Below are 23,446 nucleotides of genomic sequence, written 5' to 3'. Positions count from 1 at the left end.
CGAACCGCTTCTTTCAGATAAGTGAACGAATCATTGATTTCGATTTACTCAAAATACACATTATCAGAAAACTCTATTACTCATCATTTCCTCAACACGACTCTCTATAATTTATTTTCCATTCTAGCTTTTTATTTTTGTAAAAAAAGTAACATAATAAACACTTTTTGTAGTTGTGTTTTTATAACAATAATTCTATTCCCAGTACTCTTTTATTTATTCTCTATTTTGTTTATGTATATAAAAATGGCATGATTTTACAATCCCTAAAAGTATTTTAATTGTTCTTTATTTTTCCATAAATAACATAATCTAACCCTCTATTTATCTCAAGCACTTACTTTATATAATGTATATATTTTCTTTTATTGTTGATTTGGTTATAAACATCTGTCAAGTGATTAAATGTAAAGAAAATGTAAATATGAAAAAATACATTATTTTCACTCACTTTAATGTCTCCTACAAGCGATGGATTTTATGCACAAATCAAAATTTTATGCTAAAATCAAAAAAAAAAAGAAAAAAAAGTTTGATTTGGTAAGATTAACGTATAAGAGACATGTATTGACGTGTCTCTTATTTTGAAAAAAAAACTAATTATTTTGATCGACCATATACTCTATTCTACAGAATAAAAGTTCCAGACTTCACAGGACTAAAACACCACCAGTCAAATAGGAGTAGACACATTACAAAAATACACACAAATAGCTTTTAACTTTACCTGGACATAATAAAATCATTATAGTTAGTATTTTAAATTCAAATTGATTCTGTATTTTAACCAGAATCTTTGAAAATAACTGTAAAACCACAACAGACAGCGACATTTAGGTGATCACGCCCCTGCTTTTGTTCCAGTTGGTATATTCCGTTTCAACCCGTTAACCCCAAGTGGTTCTTCCAGTCAGTGGATCAATCACAGCACAACAAGCTGTCGTATCAACAATATTCTAGTTATTAATAGCTTGTTAAATTCAAACTTGTCACTTAGATTATAATAATGTCTGCACCAAAGAAAGGAGACCTTACTGACACGGAGAAGGAGCTGCTTCAGGTTATTGCTGCAGGTAAAGATAGCATGGCGCTAACAAGCTAACTCCAGATTAACACAGTTACCACTTGTGAAAATTATTTCTTTTTAATAACCTGCAAGCTGTGGTTATAGTAAATAATTTTACCGGTTTTTTTCTCTTTGTTTAGATTAACGTCACTTTTGCATATTTAATGTCATCATGCTGTATGCGTTAAGTAAAACAGTTTGAAAGATTATAAAATGCTAATGAAGGATCACTACGTATATATATGCAAGTACAAGGCACTTAAATTATCTAAAAGTTGTTGTTATTATTTTTAGGTAATGTGCAGGAAGCCTCCAGATTGCTTGGATCCAAAGATGTCAAAGTCAACTGTCTGGATGAGGTAATGAAATGAAATGTTGTTTGTTATGCACTACAATCAATAAACTGTTTTTTTAATGGTGTAATTGCCCTCTCGGTTAGTGGCAGTCTTTTGTCTTTTTTTAAACAATGCTTGGCTTTTGTTTGAGTGACCTGTCCAAATCATCTGTTGCTGACATCTATGGACATTCATAGCAGATGCTTGAAAACCATATTGATTGTCGGTTTGTCTTTCCTTGTGGGTTCTAATTTCAGTACGGCATGACGCCTCTCATGCACGCTGCATATAAAGGCAAGGCAGACATGTGCAAACTCTTACTGCAGCACGGAGCAGACGTCAACTGCAATGAGCATGAGCACGGATACACCGCACTCATGTTTGCAGGACTCTCAGGTAAAGTCATCAGTTTGACCATACTATGGCCTGAATATATTTTGTGCAGTAATAAAGCAATGCAAAAAGTCGTTTCAATTGTGTTCTACAGGAAAGACAGAAATCACCTGGATGATGTTGGATGCTGGTGCCGAGACTGATGCAGTGAACTCAGTTGGCAGAACAGCAGCTCAAATGGCTGCTTTTGTAGGTATGCCAAAACATATGGAATTATGGTGAAGCAATCTTATTAATGTTATTGTTTAAATCACTCTAAAAATTGAAAGATATATTTAATAAAAAGTTTTTAAATATTTTCACCAAACTGTGTTTTTGCTAATAATAGGCAAGGCAAGTTTATTTATATAGCATATTTCATACACAATGGCATTTCAAAGTGCTTTACATAAACAGGAATAAAAGAGACAAACATAAGTAAAATAAAAACAAATAAAATAAAAATAGATTAAACAGTGTAAAGACCAAAAACAAAACAGATGTATCATATTTTCTCATTTTACTCTGAGACTTCCCCATTCTGGTGATCATCCCCGCTCTGTGGATTTCTTGGTAGCTCTTAGGGCGTACTCACTATGTACAGATGCCTTAAACCAGACCGAAGCACTCTTGTCCCCCCTTCCGTCTCCCCCGACGACCCGCACTCATATTGCATTCGAGCCTGAGCACGCTTACATTATCGATGATGCTCTGTTCAGTTAAAGAAGCGCTCTCGCTCAGCACAGTGGAGATTTCATTATATGGTTATATCCTTTTAGTTGCTTGATGCTGTGACATGAGGTCAAATATTTCGCCGAATAGATCAACCACTTTTGACGCTCATAAACAATCATAAAGTCCTCGTGCTGCAGGAATTAGGAGGTTTGCTAAAGGTGCAGCTGTCGTGCAGTGAGGAGTTTGCATCTTTAATAATCTACGACAGTTTGTGTTTCTTTGAACAGTAAGAATGATTAATAAATCCATTGGAAACAGTCCCTTAAAAGTCATGTCTCGTCTTCAGTTTCGGCTTCAGGCACGCTTTACAGTCACACTACAAGTGAACACACCTCTTTCAACTTTGCCAGGGCCGGCCAACTGAACTTGGGCACGGTTCGGATAGCATGGTGCGAGTGTGCCCTTGGGGTTCTTTCACATCTGTAGTTCGCTTCATATGGTCCAGACCAAGGGTAATAAATGTTACATTGTTGTATTTTCTGCTGTCTTTGGGTCGTTTTCACACCACATAGTTCCTAAACTGCTTATCGATTGGTCAGAATTCACATGCGGGAAAATGCCAACGAACTCCCGCAAGTAAACAAACCAGCAGACACAAAATGTCGCTTTTTACTATGAAGGGACGACTCCGCTGACTGATTATATTCCTGCTTTAGACAAACTATAAATTTTGAGAATGAAGCACAGCTGGAAAACAATGTTTTAATGCATTTCACGTCACTTTAGGTGGTGTGAATAGATTTAGCTAAACTGCGACATGGTCATCTTGCGGAAATACTACCAACGATTCATCAGGTAGTGCTTTTCCCTCTCTCTCTGTTGGTAAAGCTCTGTCAACAAATATTTTTCCTCCATATCCCATAATGCACAGCTCATCAGCCTGCGGCAGCTGGATTAGTCCAAAAGGCATAGTACTTTTTGCGGTTGGGTCTGTTTAAGTTCGGATCATATTCTCACCACAAACGAACCGCTCCAGGGTTCCATTCTTCAAACAGGTCTCGATACGCTTTTTTGGTCTGTTTTTGGTGCGCACTCGAGTACGATTGCTGCATTCACACCTGCCCAAACGAACCGCACCAAAACGGAAAATGAACTCTAGTGCGATTCAACCGAACTAAATAAGGCATGTGTGAAAGCACCCTAATCTATTGAACGTCTCCAACAGATTCAATTCACCTAACATTGAAACGTTCAGCTTTACAGCTCTAATTACGTGCCCCCCAATGTCAACTTCATTCTGGAGGTAAATCAAAGGGCCCCTGATTTCTACCCCCTCCCAGGAGTAGATTGCTTCAGCTAGCTAAACGTAATAAAAGGTCTTCATCTCAACCAGACGCCAGGAACTTTAACCCCATTGCAACAGATTATCTGTTTCGAGTCACGCCTCAGATCTCATTATTGTAATTACACTGCTATCACACAGTAAAACACTGTAAAAACAGTCATATTGTGAAAAATAATTACAAAATACAAATTTTTATTTTAATATATTATAAACTGTTGTTTATTTCTAATGGTAAGCTGACTTTTTTTTTCGTTGTAGTGTCATATATTCCTTCAGATTTTATTTTAATATGAGTCGAAACCTTCTTATTATATTTATTTAATCGTTTTGTGAAAACCATAAGACATTTAATATTCTGTAGTCAATAGAAATTTCATAAGAATAGCATTCAATTTAATTAAAAATCTTGTAATAGACCTTTTAGAAATATAGACTGTCAATTTTGCATTAAATGAATGCATCCTTGCTGTATAAAAGTGACAATTTTACTAACTCTAAGAATCACTAAACTAATTGTAAACTAAATGTTTGGTACTGTACAACCTACAAACTAAGTGCATGATGTTTTTTTCACATGATAAATTCTGAATCTTTTGTTTTATATTTTTATTCATAAATTGCCCAGCATAGTAACTTTTTTGTCGTAAAATGTTTGTTAAAATAATTAAAGACAACAGGCCTAAATTTAAAATCATATAGTCAATAAAAAAACTTGAAATCAGCATATATTCTGTATTAGGAAATAGGAACTTATTGGAAATAAATCTCAATGCATGGAGTTTTTATAAAGTATTTGATTGTTTTAGTATGAAATGTACAAATCCTTACAAAATATTTTTGTTCTGTGTTGGATTGAAAGACCAGAGAAAGCCTGTGCAGTATAATCAGAAGCAGACAAAAGGCTCTAACTTTAAGCATTTACATGACATATTTTTGGAATGCGTCTCTCTTGTCTTTCTAATATATATGTTTAATGAAGTTTTTACTTTTTCTAGAGAAATAACATCTTTGTAAAATAGTGATGTTGCAATGACAGCAATAGTTAAACTATTAACCAGACAAACAGCAAAAAATAAAGAATAAATAAAAATAATCACAAGAAAATACAGTTTAGCTCACATACACAAACAGGGAAGTGCACCTACGCAGCATTTAGTAAGTCATGGAGAATATAAGAATATGAAAGTATTAACTGTAAGTGTAAAACAACCAACAAAACCATCCATGACATTCTTAAGTAAATCCTCTTGTCAGGATAGAAGCAATATCAAAGTCATCAAGGTTCCTAAATATTATGGTAAGCTCTATTTTTACTATGTTCAATACAAGTCAGATATTCAAGAATGGTTTGATGCCACATCCCTCAAGAGGGAGCCATATCTGAGATTTATTGTAAAAGTATACATTTTCTTACATTAAGAATAAGAAAATCGGAAAGCCTCATTTTTCACCTAAGACTTGCAGAAGGAAAGGTACTGTACATTTGAAAATAGTTTCAATATTTTTCAGGACAGCACGATTGCGTGACAGTCATCAATAACTTCTTCTCCCGGGCGAGGTTGGACTACTACACAAAACCTCAGGGGCTGGAAAAGGAACCAAAACTTCCTTCAAAACTTTCTGGACCGCTACACAAAATTATCATGAGTACCAACCTCAATCCTGTAAAGGTATCAGGCCATGTTTTCTTTTCCAGTCCTGTTCATTTCTCTCCTTTCTCTATTCCTTTTGTCTGATTCTATACTCTCATATCCATATTAAGAAATAGCAGTAAATAAATATAACTTTAAAGGTGCACTGAAGTGCAAATTTTCGTATGCATTTTTTACGTATTCATATGCGAAAGCTAACTTTGCACACTAATGCATATTAATAATCCAAAAAACACAAAACATTTTGGAGTCAGTTCAAGCTGTGATACTTTTTTTTTCTCTTTCTCCAAAGTAGTAAAACAAAGAGCAATAGGCTGCATATTGTGTTCATTCAATATTAGAGAGGAAGGAGAGTTTAGTTCATTATCAAAGAGCTGCGCTACAATTATCCTAAAATGTAAAGTTTATTTCAGGAGATCAGTGAAATTTTGATACATTGCTTGTGATACTTCACACCTTCACGTCCTGAACAGACACATCCTGAACAGACATTGGCAGTACCTATATACATTATAATAGATGGCTACCGCGTTCACATGTCGAAGCAACAGACCTAAAGCAAACCATGCCTTATATTATAATGTCTACCCAATGTCAAATGTATGGACACACCGACAGTGTGTCTGCACAATGTTTGTCATAAAGTTATCTGTAGCTCAGATGACGACATTCTGTATGTAGCTATTAGCTTGTACGGTGGCTCTGAACTGTTAAAACACCTCTCAAATTGATTTTTCAGATGAAAAAAAGCAATAAAAATTGATCCCAGTTTGAAATTTTTTTATGACTGACAAAGTTTTCGGAGGCATTGTGTCAATATGATTCACACAACGTGAGGTCGAATTTGTTTTTCAACGTGTGAAAATTTCATATACAATGTGCAGCAACCTTAGGGGCTACATTTGTTTCTAAAATCCCAATCAAATTTCCCAGTTGATCAAACATAACATCAAAACATAAATCCCTTTCACTGTAAAACCTCTGCTTGGTTCTTCTGCAGATAGTGATGATGGTGAAGGAAAACCCTCTGCTCATGGATGTGGAAGCGCTTGAGAAGTGTCGCAAGGTGAGCTATGTTATTACATTTAGTCATTCACTTCTAAACATCAGATCACTCAATCAATAATAAGTCACTTTTAGTCAATGATTTTATCAACACAAATTGCCTTGATTTTATGCTTTTAAATGAAACTTGGCTAGATGACAGTTATAGCGCAGCAGTTCTGAATGAAGCAGCTCCTTTAAACTTTGACTTTTTGAGTGTTTGCAGATTTAATAGGAGAGGTGGAGGCATCGCTGCCCTGTTTAAAGATGTGCATGACTGTAAACAAGTGTCATTTGGTGACTATTTGTCCTTTGAATATCTGAGTATAGCACTAAAAGGGTCTCCACGCATCTTACTGATCATTATCTACAGACCTCCAAAATATTCTCCAGCTTTTATTGAGGATTTTACAGAGCTGTTATCAATAGTAACATCTGAATATGATTATTTTAGTATTGCTGGGTATTTTAATATTCACATTGATAATCCAGAAATCAATGCTGTAAAAGAACTGATGACTGTTTTTAACACTTTTGACTCAGCATGTTCAAGGACCCACACACAATCGTGGACACACCCTTGATCTACTTATAACTAAGGGTTTACACATTTCATCCACTGTTGTTAAGGATGTGGCACTCCAGCTATTAAAGACAGATCTGTCTCTGTCAGAAAGAGATGCATAAATGAGAACACTAGTGAGCAGTTTATGAAGGCCATATCGCTGGCACCAAGTATATCTGCAGACTCTGTTGATTCTCTCCTTGATTTGTTTAATTCTAAAATTGAAAATGTAATAAATGACATCGCTCCTGTTAAAGTTAGGAAGAGAACTGGCAAAGAGAGAGTCCCTTGGAGAAACTCAAGAGCAGTCCAAATGAAGAAAAGACAATGCAGAAAAGCTGAGCGTATGTGGAGAAAGACGAAACTAGTAGTCCATTATAATATCTATAAAGACAGTCTTCAGGCTTTTAATGTGGAACTAAAAACTGCTAGACAGACTTTCTTTTCAAGCCTTATAAACAACAATGTAAATAATGCTCGCACACTCTTTGCAACAGTAGAGAGGCTCACAAACCCCCCCAGTCGGATTCCCAGTGAGCTACTCTCTGAAAGCAAATGTAATGAGTTTGCTCATTTCTTCACTGATAAGATCATTAATATCAGAAAGGCAATCAGCTCATCCAATCAGCCAAGTTGTGTCGATATCAAACAAGCTCAACCACAACTTGAGAAGTCAGACATTATGTCTGATTTCATGGTAATTAACGGCAAAATCTTAGAAGAGATGGTGCAAATTATGAAAACATCAACCTGCAGTCTTGACACGCTCCCCACATCATTCTTCAAAACGGTGTTTACCTGTTTAGAAATGGATCTTCTAAAAGTGGTAAATGCTTCACTTCTCTCAGGGATTTTTCCAAACTCACTTAAAACTGCAGTTGTTAAACCCCTCTTGAAGAAGAGCAACCTGGATAACACCCTATTGAGCAATTACAGGCCAATCTCAAATCTCCCTTTCATTGGCAAAATCATTGAAAAAGTTGTTTTCAACCAGGTTAACAAGTTCTTAAACTTCAGGGGGTGTTTAGACAATTTTCAATCTGGTTTCAGAGCACATCACAGTACAGAGAGCGCTCTTATAAAGATAATCAATGATATACGTCTAAACACAGATTCAGGTAAAATAACAGTGTTGGTATTGCTCGATCTCAGTGCTGCATTTGACACTGTCGATCACAGCATACTTCTGGATAGGCTGGAAAACTGGGTTGGGCTGTCTGGGACAGTCCTCAAATGGTTCAGATCTTACCTTGAAGGGAGAGGTTACTATGTCAGTATAGGTGATCATAGGTCGAGGTGGACACCCATGACATGTGGAGTCCCACAAGGCTCGCTTCTGGCACCTCTCCTGTTCAACCTTTACATGCTCCCTCTGAGCCAAATAATGAGAAAGAATCAAATCTCCTACCACAGCTATGCTGATGACACTCAGATCTACCTAGCCTTACTGCCTAATGCCTACAGCCCCATTGACACCCTCTGCCAATGTATTGATGAAATTAAAAATTGGATGTGCCAAAATTTTCTTCAGTTAAACAAAGAGAAAACTGAAGTCATTGCGTTTGGGAACAGAGATGAGGTTCTCAAGGTAAATGCGTACCTTGGCTCTAAAGGTCAAACGACAAAAAATAAGGTCAAGAATCTTGGTGTGACTCTTGAGTCAGATCTGAGTTTCAACAGTCATGTCAAAGCAGTCAGTAAATCAGCATACTATCATCTCAAAAATATTGCAAGAATCAGATGCTTTGTTTCTAGTGAAGATTTAGAGAAACTTGTTCATGCTTTTATCAGCAGCAGGGTGGATTACTGTAATGGACTCCTCACTGGCCTTCCCAAAAAGACAGTCAGACACTTGCAGCTCATCCAGAATGCTGCAGCCAGAATTCTGACCAGAAGCAGGAAATCAGAGCACATCACACCTGTCCTCAGGTCTCTACACTGGCTGCCAGTTACATTCAGAATAGATTTTAAAGTATTATTACTGGTCTATAAATCACTAAATGGCCAAGGACCTCAATACATTACAGATATGCTGACTGAATACAAACCTAACAGATCACTCAGATCTTTAGGATCATATAAACTAGAAGTTCCAAGAGTTCAGTCAAAGCAGGGTGAATCTGCCTTCAGCCACTATGCCCCTCGCTGCTGGAATCAGCTTCCAGAAATGATCAGATGTGCTCCAACATTAGGCACATTAAAATCAAGACTGAAAACACATCTGTTTAGCTGTGCCTTTACTGAATGAGCACTGTGCTGCGTCCGACAGATCGCACTATTATGTTTTTCGTTTTCTTTTTCATTCTTTTATAACCTATTTTAACTCATTTTAATTTGTTTTTATCTGTTTTTAATAATTTTTATTGTCTGCTTTTTATTTTCCTAAACTTGTCTTTTTTATTCCTGTTTATGTAAAGCACTTTGAATTGCCACTGTGTATGAAATGTGCTATATAAATAAACTTGCCTTGCCTTCAACAGACGCTTTTGTCCAAAGCGACTTGTAATTGAGGAGGCATTCAGCGAATCAACAGGAAGAGGCAATGCACACAAGAAGTTGTAATTATACAAGTAAACTGAGTGCTCAAATAATTAGGTGCTAGAGTAAAGGCTGATTTCTACTTCTGCGTCAAACACCGGCATATGCTACGGCGCTGACGCATAGCCCTTCACCGTGGCCGTCGGCGTCACTGACGTGCACCTCTCAAAAATTGTAACTACACGTCGCAACGGCGCGTAGCGCAAGCACTGTGATGGGTCGGCTTGGTAGCGCTGACGAGTCTGGGCGGGACCGAGAGCCGCGCAAAGGGCGCAAGCTGGACGCGAGCCCAATGGAGCGATTGTTTACAAGTGTGGAGTTCTGTGAAGGAGCTCCTGATGGAAAGTTTTGTTTTGTGTTTACCTCATAGTTAAAGTTGCTGCACGCCCGCCAGTTCCTGCCTCAAAATGAGTGAGTTTGAGCCACTTGTACAACCAGGAAGTGTACAGGAAAAGCAAAGAAACTCGACACAGAGGAACATTTACACCTCACTGCCAACTAGCGTTTCGGAAGTGTTAATGCAGACCAACAGAGACAGCGCGCAGAAGTATAAATGCACAGCTGCGGCCGTGAGTTACGATGCCTGCGCCGTGAGTTACGCCGGTCACTTGACGCAGAAGTATAAACCAGGCTTAAGGTGGAGACTTTTAAAAATGTTTGGAAATATAGAGAAAAGAGTGTTTCTACAGGTGGTTTGTTAAGCCCACTCACCTGTGTGAAGCACACTTCATAAATAGTGTTTTTTGTGATTGTAAGAAAGTGTTTAGTGCAAAACTAGTGCAAGTGTCTGGTAAAGTGTTTTCTACAGGTGGTTTGTCAAGCCCACTCACTCATGTGAGGCACACTTTGTTTGGGGTTGTCGTGTGGTGAGGCTTTGTTCACAGTGGTTCAGGTGATTCCAGATAAATGAGATTTTTGTTGTTGTTTAAATGATACTAGTAAATCAGCACTCTGTTTGATGATGTAAAGGTCATTTCACCAGCGTGGAACATTAAATGAAAAGTGACTTGTAGCCTCGTAGTACTTGTGGTACCTCTTTCTGTTTTGTTTTTTTTTGCTGTGTTATGTTTGTGAGTATACATTTATTACAATAAACTCAAACCAATTCAAATCTCAAAGCAAATTATGTGTTAATAACTCATGTGCTACACAGGTTCTGGAGCTGATCTGTGAGAAGTGCATCAAACAGCAGGACATGAATGAAGTGTTAGCCATGAAGATGCACTACCTCAGCTGTGTGCTACAGAAATGTGGCTCTTTCCTGAAAGATCGACAGGACAAGCTTGAAAGCCTCATCAAAAGGTTAGTTATTATGCGTACTGTAGGTTTGGGGTCATGTTTTATCATAATAATAATAATAATAATGAATTATTATCATTATGCTTATTTTTTTACTATAGCAATGAAGACAATGAAGCATTAAATTGAGAAGTGAAAGTAAAAGTATGATATAATTTTCAATGCTGTTCTGGTAAAAAAAATTATTATAATTAATCAAAGAATTCTGTAGCAATTATATTAGTTTTCAAAACAAAATTCAAACATTTTTAATAATACTACTACTTCAAATGATAATAGTAAAATAGATGTTTCTTAAAAAAGCAAAGTGAGATATTAGATTAATTTCTGAAGAATCATGTGACATTGGAATAGTGATGATTAAAAAATAGCTTTGCCTAGAAAATAAAGATGTATTAAAATAGAAAATGATTTTATTTAATTATTTAATATTAGTTTCAGAGTTTGTATTCTAATAAATGCATGGCTGAGCATAATTTTATAATGCTGGCAAAAGCTTATTCACCCTAAATATTTAGGAATATAAACATATTTAATTTTAACTTCAAAGGGGCTTTGTTTTTATTAATTTAAAATGCCTTATTTGATCTGTACAGTGACTGAAATTTTTTTCTCAGTCTTTTAAAAGGGCGAGACAGTGATGGTTTCCCAGTATTCCAGGAGAAGTTCATTCGCGAGTGCATTAGGAAGTTTCCATACTGTGATGCCACATTACTTCAGCAGCTGGTCCGGAGTATCGCTCCAGTGGAAATTGTGAGTAAGAGTTACAGAGACCTCTGTTTGCTCACGTAGAGGTAAATCTACTTATTTGTTTGGATTAACTTGTTTAAGTGAGCTGTTTTAGTGGTCTAACATAGGAAAGTGAGTGAGGGAACAATACATTATTTTCAAATAAATCTTTAGTCTCAGCTACCAAGACAGAACATTATTTCATTATTACTTATTTATTTTATTTTATTTTGACAGGGAAGTGACCCAACGGCTATGTCAGTTCTCACTCAGGCCATCACGGGCCAGGTGGGTTTCATGGATGCAGATTTCTGCACAACCTGTGGTGAGAAAGGGGCAGAGAAAAGATGCTCCATCTGCAAAATGGTAAATATCAGGCTTTATAACATGATTTATTCACTTCACTCTAGGTCTGCACTATATTGGAAAAATCTGACATTGCTATATATTAGTGCTGTCAATCGATTAAAAAAAATTAACTAATTAATCGCACCTTTTTAAATTAATCGCATTTAAAATACTAAAACTTGTAATTTTGGCTATTTAAATGTAAAAATAATGTAAACGCAAGACAAAAATATTTAAAATCAAAATATAATTGTTTAATAGAATTTTTGTTTAACTTGTAACACAGATTTCTTCATGTAAACAACATACCCACAATAAACCATCAAGATCCTGGCTTGACAGCCATATTTATTACAGAAATTAAAACACAGGCATGTTAATGACATTTAAATTTCAAAACAATCAATGCCAATAAAGAAAACATTGATTTCCATGTTGGATTCTAAGTGGACTGCAAAAAAATGCCAAAATACAGGAATTGCAGATATGGAAAATGAAAAATTATAATAATAAACTATATAATACAAACTGTTGCACTCATTGTAAAGTTTTATTGCTGTCAGTTGAGAACATTAGTTATAGAGTAGAAACAATTTTGCTTAATCCTCCTTTACATTCATCCAGTTGCTAAGACTAGGAGTATCCCGCAAGTGCACAGAGACTCCCAAATGCCCGCAAATGAATGACAATTTCTTGAAAAACGGTCGTTAAATACATTGCACACCCCTCTCGCCCCTACTCGGATACGTCGCTCACTCCACCCCTGACACCCCTCAACAGGCCTGACACAGACACACACACAACGTGCTGCAGACGTTTTGGCCCCAACGGCCTTCCATACTGGAGCGACTCCCCTCAGATTCAACACGCATGATCACGTTCATCAAATTTGCTTAAACTAAGCGTCCTAAAGTATTACTGTATTTCACAAGGATTCTGACACAACAACGCGAAGCATACGCTTTCCTTGCGTTTAATGAGGAAACACGCTAAGGAGGGCTCATGCTGAAAGGCAGAGTAATCCCCTGTCTTTGACATCTCAAGACTTCACCAGACGTTCTGAGTACATTTACATAAGACACCAATACTCCGATTTTAATATGATTAAGATTATACTCTTATTAAAATTCTACCGTGTAACCTAAGCAGTGATTTTATTACCTTAAAGGAACACCGAGTCACGAAATGCGGAGGATTTTCTTTCTGTTCGGCATGCGGTATCAACTTACAACAGAAGTCGAAAGATAAAAATGAAACACCGGAAATTGCATGAAACTCTGGATAACCTGTGATCAACTAATTGTTTTATACTGGAACTTGCCTTCAAAAATTGCTTCCTTGGTCTTATCCACATTTATTGCATGTTGAACACACGTCCACCACAACAGGAAGTAAAAAAAAACCTGTAATTGCGTTAATTTTTTTTAACGCGTTAATTATTTAAAATTAATCGCACGGGTTAACGCGTTAATTTTGACAGCGCTAATATATTTAATACATTTTTTTTTTTTTTTTTTTTTTTGCTATGTGTTAAATTGTGAATACAATTTCACGAAATGACTTAGATTTTTTTTCTGGAAAGAAATTATTCATTTACATTGATGGAGATGATTCAGCTGTATATTGGAGAAATAAGACATTGCAATAATTATTTTTTTTTGCTTTATATATTGAAATCTGAGTGCAGTTTCGCTATATGATGAACTGTTTGGAAAGAAATGTTGTCATATTTTGGGCCTGAATGCTTTAAACTCTCGTGAAAATCATTAAAACACATGAAAAGATAAACGTTCCCTTTGTTAAACTCTGCAGTGACTCTACAAATCATGCATTCTGAATTGTGATGCTATAATTCCATCACAATGTGATAATTCCATCCAAGTATAATTCCAAGTCAACATTGCATATTTAGTGTGGGTCTATTGCGGATGCAAACATTGCCCTATTAATGACGAAAGATGTCTTGTGCAGCCCAACTTCACCTGTAAAGTGTTTTATCTGTGCATATGTTCAGGTGATCTACTGTGGTCAGGCCTGTCAGAAGCTGCACTGGTTCAGCCATAAGAAGGTCTGTAAGATGCTACAGGAGCAGAGAGAGAAACATGAAGCAGAATCAGCGGCACGACTACAGAAACAAGCCAAAGGTAACCAAATCAAATTTGTGTTGCTTTACTATGATATTACCCCAGTACATTTCGTGGTATTATGATTCTTTTGGGAAAAGTAAGATCACATTTTGTCAGCATTAACAGTTTTTTTTTCCTGAAATGTAGATATTTAATATATAGCATCGCATTAATGTTTAAAGAAAATATAAACCAGAGTCTTTTGTTTTGGAATCAATATGCACTCTTTCCTCAATAAAGATTTGATTCTATAAAAAGAAGCAAACCATAATAGTATAGTAATATTTACATTAAACCTTGCAGGTGATAAATCATGCAAAAAAATGATTGAAGAAACTTTTTATCTCTCTGGAATCAATACAGTTCATGCTGTATGTTTAAAATTCACTTAAAATAACTAAATTCTAATGGTCATTTTTTAGTAAAATAAGCAATTGCTATAACATATATTGTATTTTTTTAAAGCACCTAATCACAAAAACTATTTAAATGACACATTTAACAAAAAAGAGAACCAAATCTACAGATTTGCTTAGTCGATTCTGATTGTCTTAAATGAATTGAATTATAAGAATTATATTTTTCGAGAATCAAGCCAATTTTTTCACACTATAATGTTTAAATGTAATTTAAATCAGGAATCAAGCTTCACTGTTCATCCCTATTCTTTTATCCTTATATATGCTTCCTCTGGGCTCTACATTTCAAAAACATGGTCTGCTTTTTCACTGCTATGCGCATGACACCCAAATCTACCTGCCTTTAAAACCCAGTTTAAATGGGCTAGAGACTCTTATGCTATGCTTGTCGGATGTGAAAGACTGGTTGTCCTTAAACTTTCTAGATATTAATGAGAGTAAGAGTGAAATGATTTTGTTCGGCCCGTCAAACTCTTCCAGAGCACCGATAGTTAATCTAGAAAAAATCTGTTTTTCTATGAAGCCCTGGGTAAACAATCTGGGTGTTATTCTGGATGATGGCTTGAGCTTAGACAGACAGACAGATAGATGCAGTGGTCAAATCCTGCTTCTTTCAGCTTTGACTTTTAAAAACAGTCAAATCTATTTTATCCAGAAAAAAAATTGAAAAATATAATCCATGCTTTTATTACCACTAGACTGGACGATTGTAACTCACTAAACTTTGGGATTATTCAGAAAGCCTTATCCCGGTTACAATTAGTTCAAAGTGCTGTTGCAAGGCTTTTATCAGGTACCAAGAAACATGACCACATTACCCGAGTTTTACGCTCTCTGCACTGGCTGCCTGTGCACTATCGAGTCATTTTTAAAATGCCTCTCTTCGTTTTTAAATCTCTAAATGGCCTGGTACCTTCTTATCTGTCAGACATGTTAATTAAGCATCAGCCCGGTCAGTCTCTTCGGTCATCTAACCAGAGACTGTTATGCATCCCTAAGTCGAGGCTGAAATGCAGAGGTGTCCATGCCTTCGCAGTAGCTGTCCTAGGTTGTGGAATGCTCTTCCCCTCTGTATCAGATCTGTTTTTAAATCTAGGTTCAAAACTTACCTCTTTGATTTTTGATTTTGATTTGACATTTTACCAGTGAAAATTGTCTGTTTTAGCTATATATATATATATATATATATATATATATATATATATATTTTTTTTTTTTTTTTTAATCTGTTTTGAGTTGACCTCTGAGTTGTTAAATAGTGCTATATAAATAAAATTGACATTGACAATTGACATAAGAGTTCATTATCATAAGAGAAGAATTCAAGAGAAGAATTTCAAGAATCAGGCTCTGTACTGTTTATACTTTAATGTATTGATTCACTAAAAAGTACTGAATCATAAGAGTCATTTGTTTTGAGAATCAAGCTACACCATTCACGCTGTATGTTTTTGATTTACCAAAGAGAACCAATTCGATTCATTTGTTTTGAGAATTATTTACACTAAATTACTTAGCTTTACTAAAAACAACTAAATCTTAAGTCGTTTGTTCTGAGAATCAAGCTACACTGGAATGCATTAGGTATGTCCGACTTGAACCATGGCTGCAGCCGGTGATCAAAGAGATTAGCCGAGCGAAGGCGGTGGCGGAGTTGAAAATTGAGCTGGACAGCCAGACACTTCAGGGCTCAAAATTGTGGCAGTCTTGATGACCGATCACATGGCGTCATCATAATCTTTATTTTTTTTATTTAGAACAACAAAAGATTTACAGTACAAATCAAACACAATACAGTCTCTGCAAACTATAGTTAAACTAATATATTAAACGTATAACAAACGCATGAGAGAAATAAGGGGAAACGAGAGAGTAATAAAAACATGAAAATGAATAGGCCTATTAAATACGAAGCAGTAAACACAAATTTTAGGAGTTTAAACATCACTCTTTAGGCTAATACTTCTTGTTTCAATATGCTAAAAAGGGGTTTACATTTATTTACATTTATAAATATAAAACTTTCCAATATATATTAGTGTTAAACGCAAAACAAGGTGTTTTGATTAAGTCTCAAACAATGATTAGGAGTATTTTGGATAATGAAAGCATTTTCCAAAAAGCACTTTAATCCAAAAATATTGAATAAAAGGACATTCCTAAAATAAAGTTTCCCAGTAAGAGCAAGGTACATCAATGTCACTTTTAAAACTTGTGCATAAACGTCCTGACAGGAAATAAAATATATTTACACATGTATTTTATAGTCATATAAATCATTTTATAATTATTTAATAAAATATTTTTTTTACTTATGCAAACAAGCTAGCCTTTATAACCAGATTATTTAACAAAACATGATTACTGCAGTAAAATATTTGCAGTCTTTTGATAAGCATGATATAGATAGAGGGTATGAAAAGTTAACTGTTTGTTTTGAAATTTGTGAATCGGAATTTGTCCAATAATAAACCTGAAACAAACGCATTTGTGCGGTGAACTTGGCCAATCGTGTAATATCGGTGTCGTCATCACAGCTCCTAGTCGCTCTTCAGATGCTCCACCGGCTGAATCAGTCGTCTGTACTTTAATGCCACATGTGACAGTCACGTGGTGTCTGCGCAACATCAATCCGGACAAAATTTCTAACCAGCTTGCACCGCTTTGAGAAATGAATGAAGTGGAACGCACGTTTTGTTTCACTAAAAAGAACTGAATCTTAAATCATTTGTTTTGTGAATCAAGCTACACCGTTCATGCTGTATGTTTTTAATTTACCAAAGAGAACCAAATCATAAGAGTCATTTGTTTTAAGAATCAAGCTGTGCTGTAAAGCTTTGTTAACTGAAATAACTAAATCTTGTTTGTTTTGGGTCAAGCTAAACTGTCAGATGCAAATTTGATATACTACTACTTAAAAAAAAAAAAATCATAAACTTCTTTTCTCTTGCATAGCTGAGGGTGATCAAGCACTGGAGGAGATGAGCAGCACTATGGAGGACCTCTCTGTCAGCCAAAACGAGACCACCAGCTCTACAGATAATCATACCGAAGACGTGAATTCTGTTACTGCAGACTGAATCACAAACACACACTCCATTTCAACCCAGCAGCCATCATTATCATCATCTTCATCACTGAAGACCAACCAAAGCCTAAAGAGAGAAGTCTTCATGGTTCCCATCCCGGATGGTCTTCTGAAGCACATAATGTAGGGTAAAAACACACACGAGAGCACAGAATGAAGGGTCACAAGTGGCTAAATTATTTTAAATGGTCTTTTTACATTTATGTTGAGACAAATCTATGTATTTATGTACGTGTTGTGTTTTGAGAGTCCTACACGTGATGTAGTTATTGCTTTAGGAAATATATTGTAATATATTGCTGCAAAATATGATGCCTATGCCTTAAAATTCTAAATTAGTAGTTGTAGCAAGTGTATTTTGATATAGAAATACTTTGAGAAAGAAAATAGATCTATTTTCCGTTATAAAGTGTTAGAACAAGCTGGACCTGTCAAATATCAGATGTCACCTATTACATATGTTTTAGAGACCAGGCTTAAATGCTCACATTGGTTTTGACGATGTTTGTTGTGATTTAAGATGACAACACTTTTTCCATTTGATTTAAACCACTTGGCCTTGTCAAATGGCCATCTTGTAAACAGAAGTGACGACAGAGGTCTGGAAGTCATCTCAGTTTGACAGTTAGCATGTCAGATTCAGGCCTGCTTGAAACATCTAGATGGTCCCACTGAGATGTGTTTGTACTGGTCCAGTTCATAATGGAGAACTGTGTGATGGACTTGGCCTTTGAGCAGTTTTGTAGATCAGATCGACGGCTAAAGAAAACATACAAAGTCAACTCTTTGCTGTAGATTGAACATTAAAAATATGTATTCCAAAAACGTCGACACTAACTCTGTACTCTTCCTTGAGACATGTTGACCTATAACAATAAAGCAGTTCTTTAGATTAGAGGGGTTTAATAAATCTTAACATTGTGGTATTTATTTTCTTTGTAGTTCACCATTAGACAAGAACTTTTTTCTCCTTACCTACAGGTTTTGTGAGAGCGTTGGTCTGTTTTCTTCCTATAGGGGGCGGTAGTGCTCGTCTGCCAAAGGCAATAGTATCCAGAACCTTCTGTCTTTCTGCATTGAACAGCTTTAAAGCTCGTCTTCTCTCCACTTGCTGTACTTCTGCAATTTACATATTACCAGTCAAAAGTTTGCAATAACTAAAACTTTTCATGGTCTCTTATGCCCACTGAGACGCTTTACCCGTAGTTTCACAGTCATATATGGGTATACCCAGGGTTCCCACACTTCTTGAAAGTGCTTAAATTTCAGACATCTAAATTCTAGGTCTGGAAAGTACGTATAAAACAAACGCAAGATCTTAAAAGTGCTTGAATATAAAGTTTATGATATTATTTTAACAATTTTACGGTTCTGCTTTCAGAAACTGGAGGAAAAAACTGAGAAATTCTTCATTTAAAAATCTTACATTTAAAACTTGCACAAGAACTCTGACAAATAATTCACATTTGATCAATATTTTAGTGACCGCATTTGAATATTACCAGTATTGAATTCAACGAATTGTATTAAAGTTCTATGAACATGACTATTTATCAATACTTTATTTTTAGTGTAATTATTAAGTACAGTAAGGACTTCTTATAACACTACATATTCTGTGGTATGAAGTACAAAGTTGCCTGATTTAAAAACTAACAGTGTTTTTAAGTCATTGAATAAGGGTGGCACGGTGGCTCAGTGGTTAGCACTGTTTCCTCACAGTAAGAAGGTTGCTTGTTCGAGTCCTACCTGGGCCAGTTGGCATTACTTTGTGGAGTTTGCATGTTCTCCCCATATTCACATGGATTTCATCTACAGTAGGTGCTCCGTTTTCCCCCACAGTTCAAAGACATGCGCTATAGGTGAATTGGGTAGCAAAATTGGACATAGTGTGTGTGTGAATGCGAGAGTGCATGGGTGTTTCCCAGTACTGGGTATCAAATGTATAAAACATATGCCGGAAAATTTGGCAATTCATTCCGCTGTGGTGAACCCTGTTAAATAAGGGACTAAGCCAAAGGAAAATGAATGAGTGAAAGTCCTTGAATCTGCTGTTCGCGAAAGAGTGAAAACCCAGCATACCATAGTTCACCCCAAATAAAACTTGTCATCATTTATTTATTCTCCACTGGATCCAAACCTGTTTGAGTTTCATACTTCTGTTACATACAAATAACGATATACTGAAAAATGCTGGGAGAAAAGCAGCCGTCCAGGGTTCATACGGTCATAGAAAACCTGAAAAAGTCATGGAATTAAGGGATGGAAAAGTTTTAGAAAAGTCATGGAAATTAGTTAAACAAATATCTGTATACTCGAATATAGGTTTGTTGTCTTTTACTCTTTTCTGTTCTTGGCCAAAAACGTGCTCTCACATAACGCTGTTATTGTCTCACATTATCACTGCTGTGTAAGCATTATCTCATTCAATTTTACATAGATGTAAAAATACATTTAAACTTAATAAATTGTTGCGTAGAGGGGGCATGGTTGTTCAGTGGTTAGCACTTTCACCTCACAGCAAGAAGTTTGCTAGTTTGAGTCCCAGTTAGTAATTTAGAATTTCTGTGTGGAGTTTGCATGTTCTCTCTATCTTCACGTGGGTTTCTTCCAAGTGCTCCGGTTTCCCCCACAGTCCAAAAACATGCGCTAAAGGAGAATTGAATTAAGTAAATTGGCTGTAGTTTATGTGAGAGTGTTTATGGTTTTTTCACAGTACTGGGTTGTGGCTGAAAGGGCATTCACTGTGTAAAACATATGCTGTAAAAATTGGTGGTTCATTCCTCTGTGGTGACCTCTGAAATAAAGACTAAGCCGAAGGCTTGTGTTCAACGGAAGAAAGAAATTCATACAAGTTTAGAATCACTTGAGTTTGAGTGAATAATTTTTTATTTTTTTTATACGTGGGATCATCTGCCTCTCAGATCGAAATGCAAGACTGAGCTGCACTGATTAATTTGTTTTGTCTCATGAACACAAGTAATTTTTTTAAAGGCAAGTTTATTGGTCTGGATAAGCAGACCTTTAAGTATTAAACATGAAAAACAGAGCAGTTGTAGCTTTCAACTATATTTCCACTTCTACTCATAAGCAGCTTTTCAATGTTTGTTTTCATTTGTGCTTTTCTGTTGTACTACTGAAACACGCATTGAAAAATTTTAATTAGGCCAACGTTATAGCAAAACATATGAATTATCTTCTACAGTTTCTGAAAGTATTTCCCAGTACTGGGTTGCGGCTGGAAGGGCATCCACTGCGTAAAAAATGTGCTGGAATAGTTGGCGGTTCATTCCGCTGTGGAGACCCCTGATAAATAAGGGACTAAGCCAAAGGAAAATGAAGAAGTGGTTTATGAAAGTGTCAGATTTGGATCGCTTAATTGTCTGCATTTTTCATTTAGCTTAAACAGTCATGTAATGACATAATTATTCATGCTTTTATACTGCCTTTCCCACAGCTTATCTTTCATAAAGCATATCTATAATTACTTTTAGTGAACTGTTTTCATTTTAGAAGTTTGTGTTAACGGATGCCAACCTTTTGTGTCCAAAAACTGTACAGATTGCAAATGATGGAGCACATATAGGCGATATTCAGGATCTTCAGTGAAAGGGTTCAGATATAAAGCTGAAACAGAAGAAACAGAATTTTATATAAAATTACAAGTACGCCTGATGAAAATAATGTTTGTGTCATTATAATGATGACATTTTAAGACCTTGATTAAAGAGACAATTCACGAAAATGAAAATTCTGCCATTATTTACTTTATACAACTCTTTACGCTTATTTAAAACCCATTTAAGTTTCTTCTGTTTGAACGGAAAAGAAGATAATTTGACAAATGCTGGTAGCCAGCACCAATTGACTTCCATAGTATTGTTTTCCATACTGTGGAAGTTGATAACCAAGCATTTTTCAAAATATCTTCTTTTGTGTTCAACAGAAGAAACTGGAATGTTTAAAACCCCATGAGGGAGGATAAACGATGAGGTAATTTTCATTTTTAAGTCAACTACACCTTTAACTGTCATTTTTCAAATTCTGATCATTAGTGATACTAATCTTTAAGTAAATACAATGGTCGATTTCCTGTTTTAAAAGAGAACTGATGATCTCACAGAGAGTGTGGAGCTCCTGCATGTTCTTCAGCTCCACCACAGTTTCTTCTAGACACTTAATCTGATTATTGAACAGGAGCAGCACACGCAGACATGTCAGGTGTCTCAGTGCTCCTTAAAGCATGTTAGACAGAAAGAAGCTCAGTTAGGAGAGCGCATGAAGAAATTCAAAAAAAAAAAGAAAAAAAAAAGGATCAACTGACCTGAAATGGAGAGAATGTCATTGTTCTGCAGGTAAAGTTCTGTCAAACAGCAGTTAAATGGGGCTCTGGTAACTTCTAGGATCTGTGGAGGTTAGAAAGTAACTTGAAACTAAATTAAAAGTAGCCCATATAGCAGGAAAATGCACTAGATTTACTATTGAACCCAATTTTAAAATGCAGAAGCTAGTGATCAGATATAAAAGATTGATTTCAAATTTAACCTTGTTATCATTGAGCCACACACATCTCAGCATGCAGAAACGTGATAAATCCGGAACAGAAGTCAATCCTCTTGTAATGCATGTAAAATTTAAATATATAACAATGCTTAAATTAAACCGTACTGAATATGTTTGTTAGTGATATGCATTTCTATCTTAATGTGGACAATTGTAAATGTGATTTTCTTGATATACTGTTTTTCGAACACTCAGAATCCAGATTTTTTTTTTTTTTGTGTCAGCCAAATGTTGTCTAATCCTAACAAACAATAAATTTGTGTATTTGACGTACTTTCAGGTGATGTATACATCTAATTTTTAAAAAATGCTGGGTACAGTTTTGAAAAATTAGATGTATCCATCACATGAAAGTACGTTGATTACTCAAACTTTTTATTGATTTCCATTGATATGACTGCTTTTGATATGACTGCTTCCCGGCCACATATGCATTATATAATATTATAAATATGTTAAAATATTATAAATATGTTAAATGTTTTCGGTCTACACTTTATTATTTAAGCACTTTATGTTATTAGACTTATTTCTAGTTTTCTTTGAAGCACCTTTTAGCGAGATGAAGGTGGGTCACATCGGTGTCACAGTGAATTATAACACACTTTGACACAAGATTTTCCTGTGAGGGGAAGACAAAGCATAACAGAAAAAAATGATACTAAATAACGAACAACTTATTTTTTCAATGTAGTCTACTTGTCTGTAAGGTAAAAACAAAGAACAAAATGATACTAAATAACGGAGAACAGCTCTTCAGTGTAGTCTACCTGTCTGTTTGACTCCATGTCTGAACGTCGAGTCTGACCGGTTTCTAGGAGACACGCATCACTCTTGTTTGACTGATAATCATAACAGAGGATGATATTCATGCGCGCGCTTAAGGAGCGTCATAATAACGGTAACAATTCAGTTGTCTTGTCTCCGTCACATTCGCAAACTTTGCTTTTCTTGTCCATGGGAGGGCAGACGTCTCTTCAAAATGCTGTTACAGTTCCACCACGAGACGCAAAGGTAAGTTTAATAGTATTTATGTTTTGCTTCTGCATTACACCGTCATATATTTTTTTGCATGGAATAGTGGACAATAGTCGAGGGTACTTAACCCAATGGTTGAGTTCAAAATGTTTGGTGCTTTGTTGGGTTATTTTTAACCTTTATTCGGTTATTTATTTAAAAACTCAACCAGTTGGCTTAAATTTTTTTAATTTCAACGGTCAACTGATTCAACTGACACATGTATATATGTAACGTACCAAATCTTTTCACTCATTTTACAAGA

The 23,446-nt window shown here is 35.7% G+C and overlaps 3 protein-coding genes across 13 annotated transcripts in view; 2 read left to right on the top strand and 1 right to left on the bottom strand.

Moving 5' to 3' along the window:
* The first annotated feature begins 916 nt into the window (after positions 1–916).
* On the top strand, positions 917–18,426 carry ankmy2a (ankyrin repeat and MYND domain containing 2a). Its single transcript, NM_199894.1, is given in 11 exon segments — positions 917–1,073; positions 1,361–1,425; positions 1,659–1,797; positions 1,889–1,987; positions 5,303–5,463; positions 6,446–6,511; positions 10,746–10,894; positions 11,509–11,644; positions 11,858–11,986; positions 13,983–14,112; positions 17,469–18,426. Coding segments are annotated over 11 exon segments (1,266 nt in total). The 5' UTR covers positions 917–1,006; the 3' UTR covers positions 17,594–18,426.
* On the bottom strand, positions 16,824–23,172 carry lrrc72 (leucine rich repeat containing 72). Of its 6 annotated transcripts, XR_012390983.1 has the most exons (10): positions 22,935–23,167; positions 22,716–22,786; positions 22,147–22,216; positions 21,926–22,007; positions 21,723–21,836; positions 21,139–21,228; positions 18,577–18,720; positions 18,440–18,467; positions 18,090–18,360; positions 16,824–17,710 (listed from the first exon to the last, which is right to left on the bottom strand). XR_012390983.1 is itself a non-coding variant. In XM_068213775.2 (9 exons), exons 1-9 carry the CDS (start codon positions 23,034–23,036, stop codon positions 18,210–18,212), a joined length of 852 nt encoding a protein of 283 aa, XP_068069876.2. In that variant the 5' UTR covers positions 23,037–23,167; the 3' UTR covers positions 17,759–18,209. The 6 variants fall into 6 exon arrangements, 4 of the variants coding, with proteins under 4 accessions (XP_068069876.2, XP_073779985.1, XP_073779984.1 ...); XR_012390984.1 differs by lacking the exon at positions 22,147–22,216 and having other exon boundaries at positions 22,935–23,172; XM_068213775.2 differs by lacking the exon at positions 16,824–17,710 and having other exon boundaries at positions 17,759–18,360.
* Positions 22,993–23,446, top strand: part of crppa (CDP-L-ribitol pyrophosphorylase A) — a 74,094-nt gene continuing 73,640 nt past the window's right edge. For 4 of the 6 annotated variants that reach the window (XR_012390598.1, XM_073923358.1, XM_073923360.1 and 1 more), the window contains exon 1: positions 22,995–23,178. Coding sequence is in view for 5 of the 6 variants with exons in the window: in XM_073923358.1 (XP_073779459.1) it covers positions 23,147–23,178 (32 nt within the window). In the remaining variant the exon portion in view is untranslated. 6 annotated transcript variants of the gene reach the window in all.

The sequence above is a fragment of the Danio rerio genome, chromosome 15, assembly GCF_049306965.1.
Source record: "Danio rerio strain Tuebingen ecotype United States chromosome 15, GRCz12tu, whole genome shotgun sequence".
Taxonomy (NCBI): Eukaryota; Metazoa; Chordata; class Actinopteri; order Cypriniformes; family Danionidae; genus Danio; species Danio rerio.
This window is presented reverse-complemented; position numbering and strand designations above follow the sequence as displayed.